The sequence below is a fragment of the Hylobates moloch genome, unplaced genomic scaffold (genome assembly GCF_009828535.3).
Source record: "Hylobates moloch isolate HMO894 unplaced genomic scaffold, HMol_V3 SCAFFOLD_1, whole genome shotgun sequence".
Lineage (NCBI taxonomy): Eukaryota > Metazoa > Chordata > Mammalia > Primates > Hylobatidae > Hylobates > Hylobates moloch.
In genome coordinates, this window is record NW_026652276.1 from 127490016 (window position 1) to 127510141 (window position 20126).

The 20126-nt window shown below is 41.6% G+C and overlaps 1 protein-coding gene and 1 long non-coding RNA gene across 2 annotated transcripts in view; one reads left to right on the plus strand and one right to left on the minus strand.

Moving 5' to 3' along the window:
- Nucleotides 1-10958, minus strand: part of LOC116812521 (uncharacterized) — an 83165-nt gene extending 72207 nt beyond the window's left edge. Inside the window, exon 1 of the long non-coding RNA XR_004370721.2 lies at nt 10789-10958. This is a non-coding gene — a long non-coding RNA (uncharacterized LOC116812521). The remainder of the gene's footprint in view (nt 1-10788) is intronic.
- Nucleotides 1803-19743, plus strand: INHBA (inhibin subunit beta A). The gene is made up of 3 exons (XM_032758265.2): nt 1803-1888; nt 4385-4914; nt 14323-19743. The coding sequence occupies exons 2-3, from the start codon at nt 4527-4529 to the stop codon at nt 15213-15215; spliced, it is 1281 nt and encodes a 426-aa protein (XP_032614156.1). The 5' UTR covers nt 1803-1888; nt 4385-4526; the 3' UTR covers nt 15216-19743.
- Nucleotides 19744-20126: the final 383 nt, after the last annotated feature.

The window sequence follows — 20126 nt, forward strand, 5'->3', positions numbered from 1 at the left end:
ACTCGGTGGCATCAGATGGCCAGCGGAGTTTCAGAGTCACACTTGTGTTGTGGCTCCTCTGGTCAGAGAGCTGCAGATTCCTGTGACACCCATGTTTAAGAAGAGCCACCAGGCTTCTCAGAAATAGTATCACTTATTATCTGATGGCTGCACTTGACCCCCCACAGGTTCATATCATGGATCCCATTTTATAGATGGGAACACTGAGGCCTGAGTTTACACGGTGAGTGAGCAGAGGAACTGGGATCTGATCTGGGTTTGTTTTTACACACACACACACACACACACACACACAACTTTGTGTGGGGACGGAGGGGATGTTTTCAGGACACTAGGGTTCATGTGTGGGTCAGGGGTGAGTTTAGATGCCCTGAAGGTCATTGACTCCACTAATTCTTAGCAAAAAGGGTGGAGAAGTTCCTTTCTTATAAAGGGTTTGAGTTCACCCAGTGCTAAGCTGAGGGGCAGGTTTGGAGTTCACCATCATTAATCCTATTTCTGTCTTTGCCACTCAGATTCACTCTCTTCCTCTACAACCTAATGATTTTTTTCCTACTTCATTTCTGCATATGCAGTTCTTAGAATACTCCTTTCCCCCACCCCCATGCAGCTCAGCACCCACACTTTCTCTGTATCTAGCCAAGAGAGACCCTTTTACACAGAAAACTTCTGGTGTCCTAATGGAACCTGCTTAAGCCACACATCAGGAGGCCAGAGCCTCTATATTTTGCTTGTGGGCACAGTGAAAAGTTTATTTTATGCATGTTAAATCCTGCATACAAAACAACATATCTGGTCATATGGCTCTCATTAGCTCCCAATTTTGCACATTTTATCCAACTTGTCATGAGAACTGGGCTTATGCTTCAACTATAGTCCTTCAAACAACCCTTCACCATTCTTGTCAGAGGACCCCTTCCTCCTGTGTTATTTACCAGACTTACCAACACCCCTCCCCCACAAAAAAAAGCCTGACCAGCTTTACCCCTATTTCAAGGAGTGTTCACTTCTTTTCATTAATCTGCTGTTATATTTGTAACAATTTAGAAATTATAGGAGTTGAAGTTCTGGTAAAAAGAATGATGCATGAGGGTTTTTGTTGTTGTTGTTGTGTGTGTGTGTGTGTTTGGTTAGTTAGAATGGGATTCTAAAGACCTGGGAAGGATACCCATGAAGTTCACTTAAAGAGAATTACTATTTCCAAAGTTCTTGATTTATGAAGCAGGCACTCAATTTCAAGATGTAAAATAATAGTGTAAGTTGGTTGGGGTAGGGGGAGACCATCATCATATGATTATACAGATTTTCCCAACTTTTTTCCTCAATGAAATAGCTTATTTTAAAAATATAAAATTAGAATCCCTATAAAGAACACTAACAATTTTCTTTCCTGAAAGAAACAATAAAATACTTTGTAAATAGAAGCAACTTCATGAAGTAACAGATGTTTTATGTAAAGACATAAAACCGAACCTGAATATAATGAGACGTGTGTGCGAGTAGTAAAAGTTGAAAGTTGGACACACTCATTGAGACATATCTATTTGATTCCAATGTTTTTCTAAAAGGTAGAGTAATCCTAGCCAGAGGTTTCACTGGCTCAGTGCATCACCCAGTAGTGTCTCAGAAGCCAGGAAGGGCTTTCCATTAGATAATGAATTATGAAATGTCTCACACTGGAAAAACCAGTCATCCGCTGATGTCATGCTGATTCCAACCAATCCCAAACAAAGCCCCAGCCCTCCTCTGTTTCAGTGGTACCAATGTGTGGTGTACAAATAAGTAGTACAGTATAAAACTTCACAGTGCCAATACCATGAAGAGGAGCTCAGACAGCTCTTACCACATGATACAAGAGCCGGCTGGTGGAAGAGTGGGGACCAGAAAGGTAATGCTTTTTAACTCTTACTTCTGAGCTCTTTACACATTCAAAGATAGGATAGCTAGGAGGAATTTTACAACTAATTGGCATTTCCAATGTGCATTGTGATGTGTACCTTTTTATATTATTCAGGCAGGTTAATATAGCTTTTAATAGTCCTAGAGAATGCAAATAGATTATATGTTTATACAACCCACTCAGCACATATATACAAGTACATATGCCAAAGAGAAAGCTATTTTTAAGAGTTACATTCGCAAACAGTAAATTCAGGGAACACACACATACTCAGATGCAGAGAGAATCCAAATATTGATAAGTTGCACTTATCTAAATGCTGCTATTAGGACTCTTGAGTTGTTTAGAGCCATTAAACTTTTGGTTGTATTTCAGACTTTCTTGTAAAACTTAATTGGACTACAAAACATTTTGGGTAGTGTATATGTGACTCCAAATAGGTGGATGATGTTAAGTATTATAGTACAAAGATTTTTTATAAAACCATTGTAACACAAACGTCCCCTGCCTCCCCCATTCTCTTTCACCATCCCCGTAAAAGATATGAGGCTTTTTAGGCAATGTTGACAAAGTCTTAACAATAATGGTGGAGTAATTGATGTTTCTGGAGCTGAAACCCCAAAGGTGTTAGGTTACTTGTAACAGAAAAAGTCTTACAAATAGTTGTTTTGGAAAAGGGGACAGTATGTATAATTCAGAAAGCATTGTTAACCTATGCAAACTGTAATTGTAACTTAGTGTCACAATTTTCTTGCCCTCTTCCCCTTGCACTCAGATCTTATCTTGTAGTAATGATATTTATTAACTCTTTCCACCTAAACTGCATTGCTTGACTATAATGCTATGAACACACTAGGTGTCAGATATAAGCTGAGTGTATCTTCAGAAACCAAGAGGGCTTATGTGTGGGAAAGAAACCGAGAGGGAAGAACGCTTTAACAGATGGACCCCTTAAAGATTCTTCTGCAAGATAAAAGCAATAAGACAGAAAATGAAAAAAAGGGGAGGGGGAAGAATTTTTTTTAAGTCTTAGGAAGGCATTGTTAAAAAATTCACATTTTTCTTTTTCTGTGCACACTAAAATCCATGATGATTTCATTTGCACTGTTTCTTTGAGGGAAAAAGAAGCAGTCAAGGAGGCTGTCTATGAATGCACTGGTCGGGACAGGCTTGGGGCAAGCTGAAAAAACTACCACATGACAGAGAAAAATAATTTGCCAATATATTTTAGAGAGTCTTTTCCCATGGGACCAGTTATTCAAGTCATAGGAGTGCACTCTTTTTATAAAAGGATGTGGGAAAGGCCAAGAGAATTTTGCATTTTATCTGTGAAGTCCGGCGAGTGGTGGTAGGCTGTAATGTGTGAGAGTGAGTGGGTCCCCGGCAGGAGGGGGCAGCTGAACGCGATGGAGAAAGCGCTTCTGGAACTTGGGCTTGTGACAGGCTGCCTGCCCTCTGGTCCTTCAGTGCCCTGCTGCATTTCACAGTTGGGAAGAGTGGAGTGTATTATATGACCCCAAACAAAAGTTCCATTGCGCTCTCCTCAGATCGCCTGCCAGTGTTGATGACCTGAACATTTAATATGAATGAATGGGGGGAAAGGACCATCTCCCCTGGATCCCATCAGAGGCCAGAACAATCCACTGGCCCAGGCACCCTCTGTTACCCCTGAGTCCCTCTTCCCTGACCTCCACTACCTGTCCACCGGACCTCCCTGCACCCTCTGCCCCACCACGCGGCCAGGTGGGCGTTTTACCACCTAGGGCTGTGGCTTCGCAGGCTGGAGGGGCGGTGGGAACAGACTTTTTCAATCAAGTCATCCCTGTTGATTGAGACACTGTGTTTGTTTGGGGTTTCTTTTCCCCCCTCCAAAAAAGGAAGAAGGTGAAACCAGGAGACTGGGCAGAGAAAGAAAAAAAAATAGTGAACAAAATTAGGAGAATTTATTTTAGAAGAGAAAGTAGAACCCCCGAAAATGGTGATATTTGAAGAGAGGTGTCTGTGAGGAAGCTAAGAGCAGAAGGAGAGCAGCCTGTCAGAAAACGGGCTGTCCCTCCCTCCCTAATCACAGCCCTACTCACAGCAAACTCCCTCCCTCTCCATTCACTCACTTACTTAGGGCCAATCCGTTCTCTCTCTCTCTCTCTCTCTCTCTCTTCCTTTCCCTCTCTCCCTCTCCCCCTCCCTTTCCTCCCTCTCTCCCTCTCTCTCCCCCCTTCTTTCCCTCTCTCTTCTCTCCCCCTCTCTCCTCTCTCTCTGTCTCTCTCTCCCTCCCATCCTCTCTCTGTCTCTGTCTGTCTCCCCCCCACCCTGTCTCTCCCTCCCTCCCTGTCTCCCTCCCTCCCTCCCTCCCTCCTTCCTTCTCTCTTACTCGGAGACAGTCAGAACTCTCCTCCCTGACAGCCACAAACCTACAGCACTGACTGCATTCAGAGAGGAACCTGCAAACAAAACTTCACAGAAAACTTTTTGTTCTTGTTCCAGAGAATTTGCTGAAGAGGAGAAGGAAAAAAAAAAAAAACCAAAAAAAAAAAAAAAACCCACACACACAAAAAAACCTGCGCGTGAGGGGGGAGGAAAAGCAGGGCCTTTTAAAAAGGCAATCACAACAACTTTTGCTGCCAGGATGCCCTTGCTTTGGCTGAGAGGATTTCTGTTGGCAAGTTGCTGGATTATAGTGAGGAGTTCCCCCACCCCAGGATCCGAGGGGCACAGCGCAGCCCCCGACTGTCCGTCCTGTGCGCTGGCCGCCCTCCCAAAGGATGTACCCAACTCTCAGCCAGAGATGGTGGAGGCCGTCAAGAAGCACATTTTAAACATGCTGCACTTGAAGAAGAGACCCGATGTCACCCAGCCGGTGCCCAAGGCGGCGCTTCTGAATGCGATCAGAAAGCTTCATGTGGGTAAAGTCGGGGAGAACGGGTATGTGGAGATAGAGGATGACATTGGAAGGAGGGCAGAAATGAATGAACTTATGGAGCAGACCTCGGAGATCATCACGTTTGCCGAGTCAGGTTGGTGCTGGCATTGGCAGGGGGTGGGGAGGGGTGGGGGGATGGAGGGTAAAATATGTTTCTTTGACAGTCCCAGGAGGAACTTCTTTTCCCTTCAGCTGGAAACTGCCTGGGAAGGTTATTAGTTATTAGGTGATGGTAGCGGACTAGCCGACGGACGGCAGGCAGGGGAGGGGGAGAGGACTTTACAGAAAAGGAATTCTCTGTCGAGCTCTGCCTGGAGATGACTGGCTTACACTTACTAAACTCAGCGGGTCACACAGAGAGGAAGCTCGGGGCCAATGCTGAGCTGGAAGGCAGACTGTGAGGGGCTGCCTTGCCCTGCCCGTGAAACCAGATCTAAGCAGCCGGAGGAAAGCCGGGGCATTTTCGGGTGCTTGGGGAGCAGAGGAGGCTTCGGGACCCCATCCAAGTTTTTATTGAGGGTAGAGGGGTGAGTGTGCCAGGATTGGAGTGGAATGGCACAGATGAAGTCACTCTCTTAAAACAAACCTTCCCCTTTAAAAGTCCAATCTGGGGCCACATTGGAGAAGCAGGGCATATTTATGAGTGACAGTCATTTTTACCTTTAGAAACTGTCTATAAGTGCACAGGCATCACATTCAAGACAGGGAAGAGCTACTTTGGGGGACAGTTGTCATTGAACCAGCAGTTACTTTTGGGACACTGACTTTTGCTCTCTGAAAGAAAAATAAATAAATAAATAAACCAGTTTTGTTCTTTCTAAAGTTACTAAGAGCTCTCTGCCAAGGAACGCAACCTTGACAAAGTACTCTCAGATACTACGCTGAACTCACTCAATCCTTAAGAGGAAGAACTTTAATAAATAGATTCTAATCGTTGGCCCAGGACCACACTAACCTGTTGCTGAATAGCAATACCTGTCAAAAGTATGGGCCCATGGACTTGGAGCCAGGCTATTTTTATAGTTAAGTGACACAGATCATTTACACGCCTGCAAGCCCATGCACGTCCGGCACACAGATGTGTTAATACCGTGTTACTTTCATGGTAATGCCAGGCTAAAGAATTGCATCTTTTGCCAACTCCATTTGAAAGGAATGCCATTGTTTTGTTTGGTAGAGCATATGGCCAGTAAAGTATGTGCAGGGACTCCCAGCATTTTTGTTTAAAAGTTTGCCGCAGCAGTATAAACAATTAAGGCAACACTCAGAATTTCCAATCTGAAAACCTGTTGACTCAGATGTTCTGTTTTCAAGAAAACCATGAAAGACCGGGGCATCTTTCTGGGGGTGCAAATAGCCTGCTGGCTGCGTGGCTTCCCCTTGCAGGAGAAGCCCTGGTGTCCTACAAGTCTCCAGAAGCCTCTCTCACTTAGGGAAGATCCTACTTTCTTTCCCTAAAGCTCTTTCTTAACCCAGCCCCAAAAGGCATGATCATTAAGACTTTATCTTCTGGAGTTTTTTGAGGAAGAAAGCTAGGTTGGAACTTTTCAAGTTGACACCCATTTTTTTTTTCTCAACTTTTCTGGTGGGAAAAGGTAAAAAAGAAAATATTTGTGATATTTGGCTGCACGTGTGAAACAGATTTCAGTGGTCTAGAGGGTTGCTTCGTGTTTTTATATACCAGCCTCCACACATGATGGATTCAATGACAGCTCCTATCCAGTTGCCTTTAACCATGTCATATGACTAAGTGTACCTATGCCTTTGACCACTTTTAACCGCACTACTGTTACTAGCAATATGCCCCTCTTTCTGACTTACTGGACTTGTATAGCAAATCATTCTCTTAGCATTTAGAGATTTGGCAGTGAAAAAATTTGACCATTTACATTCTTTCTTGTGTGTGGTCTTCCTTCCTGTGCCAATCTTCTCTCAGTTGTATGAGATCTTGTCATTTTTTTACTTCTCAGTTAGGTGTTTAGTTTGAAAGAAAACGAGCGACTTTTAAAAAAGCAGTTCGTTGGACGTTCACGTTGAGTCAAGTTTAAGATTTGTAATGGGAAACTCATGGTTGACTTTACAACTTGACTTTGGATTCTTAGAAAACGTTTATTACAATTGCTTATTTTTCTCTGAGGGATTTCACACATCAACTTCAAGTTGATTTAATGTAATTTCACATATTTAATGAATCGCTATATGGACAGTCTACTGTTCAAGCAGAAAACCACGTGAGCATTTTGCTGCTGATTTTGTTAATCCAGGAAAAGATATTTATCATCTGAATGATTGTAGCAAATATATGAACATGAATAGCAAAGACCTATGTCTTGTTGCTTTTGGAATAATTCAACTTTAATAACATTCCAACTATGTGGAATGTCAAGAGTTTTTGGAGAATAGAAAAAGGAATGCATTTTTCATTCCCTTATAACCATTTTGTGCAGCATAGAATCCAGACATTGTCGCCCATGAGCATGCCACAGATGCAGACCCATAGCGGCCCCTTTCAACCTCAAGATTCTTCAGTTTGAGGCTACGTTTAATTTTTGCCTTTTCTCTCCTTCATTGTTGGATAAAGCCAAGGCATGGCTACAGAAGTAGAGAGCCTGCAAAAACTGAAGTGCTGAGAACTCTTTTAACTGAGTTTGTCCCATCCTGTTTAGGTAGAAAGTGCCCAATTTTTGTAAAGTTGATGCGAGTTGTTATTGACTAAACAGCAGGGAATCACTCTAAGGCTCTCTGAAATGTATCCCAACAAACAAAAATGATTTTATTTTTATGTATGTCACATCACCCAAGATTTCTCACCAAGGTTAGTGTGTTCTTTGCATGGCTGGCACAAAACCCTCAATGTTTACCTTAAGGCCTACAGAGTTCTTCACAATGAAAGATAGAAGGGATGGGTAAGCCAAACTATCACTATAAATGTCAATGAAGCTAAATTCAGTGGCCTTTTTGGCTGATACAGCTTATTTTTATTTTATTTTGACTCATGACAGTAGCTGGTCAATCAATGCACAATAATAATGTAACTCTGAGTCTCCATATGCTGTCAAACCTGGATGTGGGTTCTGGTAATTAGCTTAGCAATTGATAGCACTTGTTGTAGAAAGAATAGGGAAAGACAAATGAAACACCAAGAAATGGATGTGCTCACGTAGCCTAGGTGTTGTTGAGTGCAACACTTAAGTCTACCCCTTGGAGGATACTATGTATGGAAGATTTGAGTTAGAAGTTTGCATTGCTCAGACAGGGATCCAAGAAGCTTTGCTTGGATAACCATTTTCCCCACCCCAAGAAAGCCATCTCAAAATGAAGCTGACTCCCACCATTCCATTCCCATCTTCTGAACTTTTCTGTGAATCACCCCTCCCTTAGGGATTCCTTGGGGTTACACGCTCTCTTCCGTGAATAATGGGGAAGAGCGGCCACAAGAGGGCGCGTTCCAAAGACTTTTGCTCCTTGTCAGTGTATCCAGGGAAAGGCAGTTGCGCCTACTGGAAGCCCCTGTCTGTAGCGCCCTAATCTTGGTGATTATCAGTTACCTCCTGCTCCCTCTCATCCTGCAGAAAAAGTTAGGAATTTATGAGATGGGAGAAGCATGACTACCTGTAACACATTAAATGAGACAGAAGGAAAGGAAATGGAAATTCTAGTGATACATGTGAACATTCCGGAGCTCTATGGAAGGCAGACGAGTGATAAATTTCAAAAGCAAACAAAGCGGAGCAGGGAGAAATGTGACCATGAATCATCAGCGATACTGATTTGCTCACAAGTCTCTCCCTAATACGGTCTCCCGGGTCGTAACAAAAACATCTTCCGTCTCCCCTGATTTTGTTGCCTAGTTTTCCTGCCTTATCAACAGTTTCCACCACCGACAAATGACAAGTGACTTCAAACAGGGAGGAAAAAAGCTTCTTTCTTTAATGCCTTGTGGGAACATGGTGTTCAGCTTCTGAGGATGCGTTTGTTTCCGAACTGAGGGTGTGGAGAGAAATGGTGGGGAAAGATGGGAAAAGAGATTAATAGTGGTCTGCGGCCTGTGCAATAGATGGACTGGGCTGGGAGTGGTGGAGATGCCAGGGTGGAAAGTCCGTTGTAATATTTAAAGAACTGCAGTAATACCTTCCCAGGCACTTTTCTTGAAAACACATATTTGTCTTGGCCCCTGTTCTGCTAAAAAATACTTGCACATGATCTCCTAGCTGTAGTTCTGAATTCTTCGTATTCTGCTGGTTCCTAGGTCCAAAATCAAAAGTGCCAAAGTTCTCAGGAACTTTGGAAGAAGTCTCTGAAATTTTGTGAGTTGAACCTTAAGAATTTTTGCTACTTGTAGGAACCTAAAACCCCTTTCCTCCCGAAATATTTAACCTTTTTCATCACCATTTTAATGGAAGAGGCATGGATGATATATGTTTGCGGCTGGGCATTTATAAATCAATAATGGACCCTAAGGAGGGACATTAAAGCTAAAAATTAATCAAGATAATTTATGGTCAAACCTATAGTTTACTGCAGGAAAGATCCCCTACTGTAGGTCAAAGGAGGAATAACCTTAAGATCTCACTTGCTGCTTTCTGCAGAAACCCCTGGAAGCAGTCCAAATGCAGTTAGAGCTTCAGAGAACGCACCCTGTAAATAGTAGTTGTGTATACCCTTACCATTGACTATACCATATCTAGGCACAGTGAAATCTTGATGAAGAATGGAAAATTAAAGGAACAGATGCTTTTTACAGGGAGGCTTCCCCCAACCCCCACCCCATGGTAAGTTTAAATGTGTTCTATAAACAACGAGGCTTTCCACATTCACATTAGAGACATAATTATTGCCCATATGTAAAAGAGCAACATATTTTAAGCAGGACCCTGGTGAGGAAAACAAAACCAAATCGAAACACTGCATGTGTGTGTTGCTTATTTAACTGAAAATGTTCATACCCACAAATCTGAGATGCTGGACTTTTGGATGAGTCCAGCATTTTGCATCTTAGTATAGGGGGAGGGAACAACAACGGGCTTAGTTGCTTAACCCTTGGCATGCCTTCATGATTGACTTATTCAAAACATTTTTAAAATTCTGAAAGCAAAGGAAAATGTGCTGCAAACACCCTTCCAGCTATCTTTCCTTCCAGCTTACACAGTCCCTCTTCTGTCCAATCCTTCCCACCCGGCAGCATTTCAGAGGTATTCCCTGTGAGGTACAAAATTTCTCTTTGCCCATTTTTCTGTACCTCTTTTTCTCTGTCTTTGGTATGTGTCCACCGAGCTCATAGAGGTTTAAGTGATGAAATATTATCACCCACATGGGTTTGCGTGGGACTTCTTTAGTGAATTACTCAGGCAGAGCAGGCTGTGATACAGCCTTGCTCACAAGCAACGGGAGGGAACAAATAGCACAGAGGATGAAAAGAATATTATCAGAGAGTAGGTAATGAAAGTTTAGCAAAGCAACCAGCTATATCTGGTTAGCTAGGTAATAGTGCAGGAACCTAGGTCGCACCTGTACAAACTAATGCAGAACCTGCTCACGGCGCATTATGGGATGGCATTCATTTCAAGATTTTACAGCATGAGATATTTGAGTGAAACCTGAAACTGATTAGAAATTGATCCTGAACATCCTAGCCTTAGTCAACCTTCCCTTTTTCAAATTGTTATGCATGGAGATTGGAGGATTGGGGCATCTCGAAAGTGTCACTGCCGTATAGCAATCTCTCTCAGGTAATACAGAGATAAAGGGAATATAATAAATTGACCTGTTATTTTTTTATATTTTTCATACCTAGGACATTCCGAGGCTGTAATATATTTCTGAAGCCTACAGCCCTGATAAACATCAATCCCACGTCAGTTTCCAGCAGTCTCATCTCCCCACACCCTTCTGCAATGAAAGCTAATGTAAAAGAAAGAAATATGCACTGCTTAATAAGTCAGAATACAATAGAACTTGTAAAATGTACCTGCATATAAGGTAGACATTAGGAAGACTTGAATCTCTCTCTTCCCCCTGTTCTCCTGAGCATTATGGCAACAGCATTTTCATGAAATTAGATCTGTTTTATTTTTTTTCCTGATAAAATATCATGCAATATACAAATAGCAGTTCCAGAAATGGACACCAGGAGAAGGAGGCGACAGGCATGTCAATTAGTAGGGGGAAAATCCAAATGTCAGAAATATGGGGGAGAGAGAAAGCACGCAGGCAGTGGATGCAAATACAGGGAACAGTCTTTCAATTCAGATAATTAAACGGATGCATAAATCAGCGCCCTTGCCTCTCCACAATACGCAGGCGATGCCATGCCGTTAATTATCAGCCAAGACCAGCATGAAAGTCATTTTATGATGACTCTCTGATCCTAATATAACAGCACCTGACAGATTGAGCCCCCTCTAATGAGTACTCTCTTTGTACAATCCTCTCTCAGGAACACTAAATCATTTGCTTCCAAGTACAGCTGCCTGTGAAGAAGGGGTGGGGCTAGATCATGCATCAGAAACCTGCTCTTGTGAAATGAGGGGCTGTCCTGTAGGCTGTGTAACTGGAAGCCAGCAGCCTCAGCCTCTCTAGCCCTACAAAAGCAATTTGCACACGGCTGTACCTAATTCTAGTCAGCCAAGTAACCCTCCCTCGGCACCCCCACCCAAACATCTGTAATCGGCCTTGGGTGTTATTCATGGAAAGTCCACTGCGTGCAGGTCAGCACTGCTGTCCATTGGCCTTCACCCTGACCCCTTCTGGCAGGTATGGATGAGAGTAGAGTAGAGCTCATGGGGATGAGTTACCCCAAACCCAGTGAGCTTCCCTATCCGGGGAACTAGTCAGATGCTCCAGTTTCACACTCTTTCCTAGAAAAACAAAATCCAACCTTGTGCCCTCTGGGTTCCCTAATTTAGCAGCTACTATCTCTGTTTTTGGAGTGACACCCTGTGCAGTTTAGGATTTCAGAAGCTGTCCTGCATAGAGGCAGAAGGGAAACAGCAGGTATCTTGTTAACATTCTCCATGGGGCAAGGCAGATGTGCCCACGCTGGAGGTAATCTGCACACCCTCCAGGCCAGTTATCCGAGGCTTGGGAGGTTTCCCTCGGCCTTCCCCTAAGGCCTTGGCAGGACCCTGCCACCCTAAAATCAGCTGCTGATTGCCTTTTTAGATTTACATGATGAAGCTCTGCTTCTGGGAATCTTCTTCTCTTTTACTTTGTTAAGAAACAAACAACAACAACAAAACCCACACCAATTCTTAGCAAAGGGGAATATCGAATTCAGATTTTGAAAAAATAAGTCATCATGCTTCCTAAAATAAGACAGCTTCTCCCTCTAACTGCTCTCTGCTCTGGTATTCTATCTAATCATAAACCCAGCTTTATTATTCATTTCAACTCCTGCCAAAGACATGAGGTCGGAGTCAGAGGAACTCCCCTTACCACCACCACCATCATCATGGCCAGCATCCTCGTAAGTTTGTAGAAAGATGCCAGAGAACCTTTCATATCCATCTGCAGCCCTGCTTGGCCCTTGCCTCAGTGAATTTACCACTATCATAATCACAGTGTGCAGTGTGTTAAATTAAGAACAGAATCTACAGTACGCAATGCACAGAAAAGCCTGCCTTCTGCTGCAGAGAACTTGAAACTGTGCCTAAAATTTATAGTACCGTAAACATCTCAGGGCCTCGAGTGGTAAGTATGGCTGGATTTCCGTTAACTATAGAAATCCAGGCAGGGAGATCCTCCCAGGGAGTTGCAAGTTCTAAGATGAACTTCTTGAAGATTGTTCCCAGATTTGTGCATGGGATACATGTATGGCGGACAGTTGTAAGGAGGTCCGTGGTCATGGAAAAGAGGATATGTTTCTATATGCCACCAAGTGGGAAAAATGGAAGTGAGGGAAAATATTTGATTAATCAAAAAATTTTAGTTTGGATACCTGCTTTCATAGTAATTATTGCTGTGTCATTAAACGTACAGTTGCTTAGGAAAAGAGAAGGAAATAGGTGACTTTCTAATTTTAGCGTTAGGCTAGAACTGAGTGGTTGCTAAATTCAATTGCCCTGACAATGTGGAGATTTCCTGTCCATTAGCAGCGATTGCTATTTGACATATGTTTCTGGTGCCCATTAATCGCACTGTAATGGGTCAGAGGCAAAAATGGGGGATTCAGAGGTACAAGATGGCTCTCTTAATTTAATAGGACTCAATGCTAAGGATGCCTTCATTTGTTAATAAGTAATCAAGTCATTGGCTACTTTCTGCTAAACACTAGACTATGATAGTGACCTTAGACCCTGGGCATTCTAAACTAGGCTGGCAGGAGGGTGGTGGCGGAGGTGATGTGAGGGAAGCCTCCTAGATGAACTGTCATCCAAACAATCTGAAAATTGAAACATTATTGAAGGCAGCACTAAGGGTGGTATGTTGGAGTTGGGGCAAGAGCACTTGAGGCAGAAGGAACAGCAGGTGTCACTGCCTGCAGGTGAGAGAGGGGGTGGAATTCTCAAGGCCTTAGACCCCAGAGAACAGGACTGGGCAAGAGCTGACATTCAAGGGAGGAACAGAATGTACAGAGCCCAAAGTCCCAAGCACTTTCTGTTGGATACTGAGCAATAGGAATTCAGTAAAGGACTTTCAAGAAGTGATGTGATCAGATCCACCTGCGGGAAAGATGCCTTTAGCTGCTTCATGGAGAAATGACTGGAGAGGAGGCCTTCCTTAGTGCTGCAGAGGCAAAGTAAAGAAAATGCTGCTGCAGTGACCCAGCAAAGAGGTGATGGGGGACGAATCAGGCTGTGACAAGGGAAGAGGAGGCTGGCTCACTGTGTCTCGACTGCACAGACCTACACAGCGAGGCGGGGCCAGGGGCTGCATTTTTGTCTGAGAATAGTATTTCCTTAGCTTTCTAGAGCTTACAGTGTCTTTTCGTTTATGTTATCTCATTTGACCTTCCTAAACCTGTGAGATTAACAGGTCAAATGTCCTTATGTCACTCCCATTTTTATAGAAGATGAAACTGAGGTTAAGCAATTAGTCAACAGACACAGACCCGCAGGCCCTCTTCATTCTAAAGCAAGGGTCCAAAACCTTTTTTCTATAAAGGGCCAGAGAGTAAATAATTTAGGCTTTGTGAGCCAGACAGTCTGTTGCAGCTACGCAGTTCTTGGTTATTACAGTGCAAAAACAGCCATAGATAGCATGTACAGAAATGAGCATAACTGTGCTCCAACAAAACTTTATTTACAGGCACTAACGTTTAAATTTCAGATAATTTTCACATGTCACAAAATATCACTTTTCTTTAACCACTTAAAAGTATAAAAGCCATTCTTAGTTTGGAGGCAGTGCAGAAACAGTTTCAGCCCGTGGGCCGTCATTTGCTGACCCCTATTCAAGAGGGTCTATCACGGAAGACTCCTGCTTGCCTGAAATTTGTGAGTGCATGTAAATGTTGGAATTAACAGGTGTCCCTGTTTTCTCTTATGCTGTCTTTCATCTTCAGGAACAGCCAGGAAGACACTGCACTTCGAGATTTCCAAGGAAGGCAGTGACCTGTCAGTGGTGGAGCGTGCAGAAGTCTGGCTCTTCCTAAAAGTCCCCAAGGCCAACAGGACCAGGACCAAAGTCACCATCCGCCTCTTCCAGCAGCAGAAGCACCCGCAGGGCAGCTTGGACACAGGGGAAGAGGCCGAGGAAGTGGGCTTAAAGGGGGAGAGGAGTGAACTGTTGCTCTCTGAAAAAGTAGTAGACGCTCGGAAGAGCACCTGGCACGTCTTCCCTGTCTCCAGCAGCATCCAGAGGTTGCTGGACCAGGGCAAGAGCTCCCTGGACGTTCGGATTGCCTGTGAGCAGTGCCAGGAGAGTGGCGCCAGCCTGGTTCTCCTGGGCAAGAAGAAGAAGAAAGAAGAGGAGGGGGAAGGGAAAAAGAAGGGTGGAGGTGAAGGTGGGGCAGGAGCAGATGAGGAAAAGGAGCAGTCGCACAGACCTTTCCTCATGCTGCAGGCCCGGCAGTCTGAAGACCACCCTCATCGCCGGCGTCGGCGGGGCTTGGAGTGTGATGGCAAGGTCAACATCTGCTGTAAGAAACAGTTCTTTGTCAGTTTCAAGGACATCGGCTGGAATGACTGGATCATTGCTCCCTCTGGCTATCATGCCAACTACTGCGAGGGTGAGTGCCCGAGCCATATAGCAGGCACGTCCGGATCCTCACTGTCCTTCCACTCAACAGTCATCAACCACTACCGCATGCGGGGCCATAGCCCCTTTGCCAACCTCAAATCGTGCTGTGTGCCCACCAAGCTGAGACCCATGTCCATGTTGTACTATGATGATGGTCAAAACATCATCAAAAAGGACATTCAGAACATGATCGTGGAGGAGTGTGGGTGCTCATAGAGTTGCCCAGCCCAGGGGGAAAGGGAGCAAGAGTTGTCCAGAGAAGACAGTGGCAAAATGAAGAAATTTTTAAGGTTTCTGAGTTAACCAGAAAAATAGAAATTAAAAAAAAAAACAAAAAAACAAAAGTAAATTAAAAACAAAACCTGATGAAACAGATGAAGGAAGATGTGGAAAAAATCCTTAGCCAGGGCTCAGAGATGAAGCAGTGAAAAAGAAGGAATTGGGAGGGAAAGGGAGAATGGTGTACCCTTTATTTCTTCTGAAATCACACTGATGACATCAGTTGTTTAAACGGGGTATTGTCCTTTCCCCCCTTGCGGTTCCCTTGTGAGCCTTGAATCAACAAATCTAGTCTGCAGTAGTGTGGACTAGAACAACCCAAATAGCATCTAGAAAGCCATGAGTTTGAAAGGGCCCATCACAGGCACTTTCCTACCCAATTACCCAGGTCATAAGGTATGTCTGTGTGACACTTATCTCTGTGTATATCAGCATACACACACACACACACACACACACACACACATACACACACACACAGGCATTTCCACACATTACATATATACACATACTGGTGAAAGAACAATTGTGTGCAGGTGGTCACACTTCCTTTTTCTGTACCACTTTTGCAGCAAAACAAAACAACATTAAAAAATTGAGAACAAGTATGGAAAGAATGAAAGATCAAGGAAAAAAGAATACCAAGTTACATTTCGTTAAGGTGCTTATGATCTTAGAACTATGCAACCTAATAGGTTTGAAACTGTTTACCTGAGAGAGAACAAAAAGAGAGACTTTTTTGTATTGGAAGTAATCTGATTAATTTTTATTTTCTTCAAGGAGAGATACTTGAAAGGAATATGTTTGTCCATCTGTTGGATCCAAACATTTCTATATTTTGTAAATGTTGTTGTTGTTTTTTTTTTAATCGTTTACTATTTGCACTACAATGGTGTTTGACCTGTCTAATCCTTATTTAACAAGTATTTTCTTTGGTTGGGGGTGGGGGTGGGGTTTAAGAGCTGCACTTAATGTGAGCTATAAAAGAACTGCTACAGCACACAAAATAGCTATTTTTATTATTATAATTATAATTATTATTATTATTTTGTACCTTAAAAAATAGACACATACACCAAAGACATTTGTGTGAGCCTTTAAACAGTCTGTCTGTGGTTGGTATCATTCACCATCAATGAGTCAGGGGTTGGGATTCAAGGTTGAGAAGTGTGGATTGTGTTCAGGCTTAAAAGACCTGAGAAGTTTGGTTTTTGACTCCTTTTACATCCATGAAACAGGACATTTCATACTGGATGTACAGTAGTTGTACACTGTTGGATATCAAGTTCAATCAAATTCATGGAACTACATGCTTGTATGTGTATATATACATTGCTTGTGCATATGCATATCTGTATGTATATACACATGTATTGTACCATGTCCATACACATTTTAAGCACTTCAGGCTGTCATTTTTTAATGTTCTTAAAGCAATGAATGTTTGTGTGCAAAACACAGTATTTTTAAGAAGGATAGGCTATAGTTTTTGCTTTTACTCTGAAATAGGTGGGCACATTTCAAAAATTCGGATGGGAAAAAGCCTGGAAATTCCAGTGAATATTCAGCAAGGCCCTCTTTCGTTGTACAGGGATCAAATTTCCTCCTGTTTTTTGTGCCCCCTCCCACTTCTACAAGTTATCCCCTGTGGGGAAAACAGGATGATAATCAAAACTCTGGGCTGATGTTTTTCCAACTTAGTGTCTATTGGAATCAATCTTAAATCAGAAGCTTTTTCAGAAAAATAATATTTAGGCCAGAATTAGAGTTGAGTGTATTTTTTAAAAATGATTAAGTCTTGGTTGTGAGAAATATTACCTGTACCAGCTGGGAAAAATAATGTCGTCACTAACTAAAAGATAATTAATTCGGGAGAAGGTGTTAAGAGAGGGAGAGTAAGGAAGAGAACAGTTAAGAGGAGGCAGAGATGAGGGCAGTAGTAAAAATCTCTAAAATTTTAATTTATAGCCAAAACTCTTCATGTGTAAATTTGTATTGATTCAGATGCAGAAAAGAAAAAAAAAAAACCTTTGTTTTATAAATATCAAAGTACATGCTTAAAGCCAAGTTTTTATCTAGTTTATTCTAGTATTTAGCTTGCCTGGAATAGCTAATAAATTATTCATGTATGTGCTTTTGAAAATCCAGAGCCCTGTTTTTACACACTTGTGTGAAGTTGGCAAATATTTTGAAAAATGGAAAAAAGTTTCTAATAGTTGGGAACAATTACATTAATTAATATTTTGTAAAATATTGAAGCTTTTAGCCCTATGTCAATTTGTAAATTAAAATAAATTAATTACAGGAAAGGAAGATAACAGTGAGAAACCAAACATTACAAAAGGTGGTTTAGCTCTCCTTGAAAAATATACTAAGTTGGTATACTATAACACTTGGCTATATGTAGGCAACGTCACTACTGGGCAAATAAACTTACTGTGTTCTACAGGCCACCCTTTCTTATGCAGAAAATACAATATGCACTGCATGAGAAGCTTGAGAGTGGATTCTAACCCAGGTCTATCGACCTTGGATATCATGCATGTGGGAAGGTGGGTGTGGTAAGAAAAGTTTTAATGCAAGAGTAGATGGCCATGTTCAACTTGACAAAATTTCTTGGAAAACTGGCAGTATTTTGAACCGCGTCTTCTTTGGTACTGGAACCTGCAGAAACAGTGTAAGAGATTAAGTCCTGGTTCACTGCGCAGTAGCAAAGATGGTCAAGGCCATGGAAAAAGCAGAAATTTACCAAGAAAGCTGATACCCATGTACAGTTCCCGTTCATCTCAAATACAACTGCTGTCTTTTTAAGCTAAGTCCTAGACTTAGCTTAGGGATAACATGGGGGTTGATTAGTGACCACAGTTATCAGAAGCAGAGAAATGTAATTCCATATTTTATTTGAAACTTATTCCATATTTTAATTGGATATTGAGTGGTTTATCAAACACCCACAAACTTTAATTTTGTCAAATTTATATGGCTTTGAAATAGAAGTATAAATTGCTACCATTTTTTTGATAACATTGAAAGATAGCATTTTACCATCTTTAATAATCTTGGAAAATACAAGCCCTGTGAACAACCACTCTTCCACCTAGCAGCATGAGGCCAAAAGTAAAGGCTTTAAATTCTAACATATGGGATTCTTAGTAGTATGTTTTTTTCTTGAAACTGAGTGGCTCTGTCTAACCTTACTATCTCCTCACTCTTTCTCTAAGACTAAACTCTAGGCTCTTAAAAATCTGCCCACACCAATCTTAGAAGCTCTGAAAAGAATTTGTCTCTAAATATCTTTTAATAGTAATATGTGTTTTATGGACCAAATTGACATTTTCTATTTTTTTTTTCCAAAAAAGTCAGGTGAATTTCAGCACACTGAGTTGGGAATTTCTTATCCCAGAAGACCAACCAATTTCATATTTATTTAAGATTGATTCCATACTCCATTTTCAAGGAGAATCCCTGCAGTCTCCTTAAAGGTAGAACAAGTCCTTTTTATTTTTTTTTCACCATTGTGGGATTGGACTTTAAGAGGTGACTCTAAAAAACAGAGAACAAATATGTCTCAGTTGTATTAAGCACAGACCCATATTATCATACTCACTTAAAAAAAATGATTTCCTGTGCACCTTTTGGCAACTTCTCTTTTCAATGTAGAGAAAAACTTAGTCACCCTGAAAACCCACAAAATAGATAAAACTTGTAGATGTGGGCAGAAGGTTTGGGGGTGGACATTGTATGTGTTTAAATTAAACCCTGTATCACTGAGAAGCTGTTGTATGGGTCAGAGAAAATGAATGCTTAGAAGCTGTTCACATCTTCAAGAGCAGAAGCAAACCACATGTCTCAGCTATATTATTATTTATTTTTTATGCATAAAGTGAATCATTTCTTCTGTATTAATTTCCAATGGGTTTTACCCTCTATTTAAATGCTTTGAAAAACAGTGCATTGACAATGGGTTGATATTTTTCTTTAAAAGAAAAATATAATTATGAAAGCCAAGATAATCTGAAGCCTGTTTTATTTTAAAACTTTTTATGTTCTGTGGTTGATGTTGTTTGTTTGTTTGTTTCTATTTTGTTGGTTTTTTACTTTGTTTTTTGTTTTGTTTTGTTTTGTTTGCATACTACATGCAGTTCTTTAACCAATGTCTGTTTGGCTAATGTAATTAAAGTTGTTAATTTATATGAGTGCATTTCAACTATGTCAATGGTTTCTTAATATTTATTGTGTAGAAGTACTGGTAATTTTTTTATTTACAATATGTTTAAAGAGATAACAGTTTGATATGTTTTCATGTGTTTATAGCAGAAGTTATTTATTTCTATGGCATTCCAGCGGATATTTTGGTGTTTGCGAGGCATGCAGTCAATATTTTGTACAGTTAGTGGACAGTATTCAGCAACGCCTGATAGCTTCTTTGGCCTTATGTTAAATAAAAAGACCTGTTTGGGATGTATTTTTTATTTTTATTTTTATTTTATGTCTTATTCATTTTCCGTGATCAACTTTGCACACATATTGACACGTCCTTTGCTGGGTGATAATTTTGTTTTTACTGTAATTATCCAGAAGAGGATGAGAAACAGACTGAATGTGGGAGAGAACAAAAGCTGGAGTGAGAGAGCTCAAGTAGAAAAAGAATAGATATTGCCATGGCAGAGGCTGGTAATGGGCTGCAGATGCTTGGATCAGCAATATTTATATTTTATTCTTTTGTTGATTTCCCATTTCTTCAAGTGTACTGGCAACTACCCACAGGAAATAAAGAGATATTCATTCCTTCCCTCCCTCCTTCCTTCTTCCTCCTTTCCTTTCTGGCTAGAAAACTGGAAATGCATG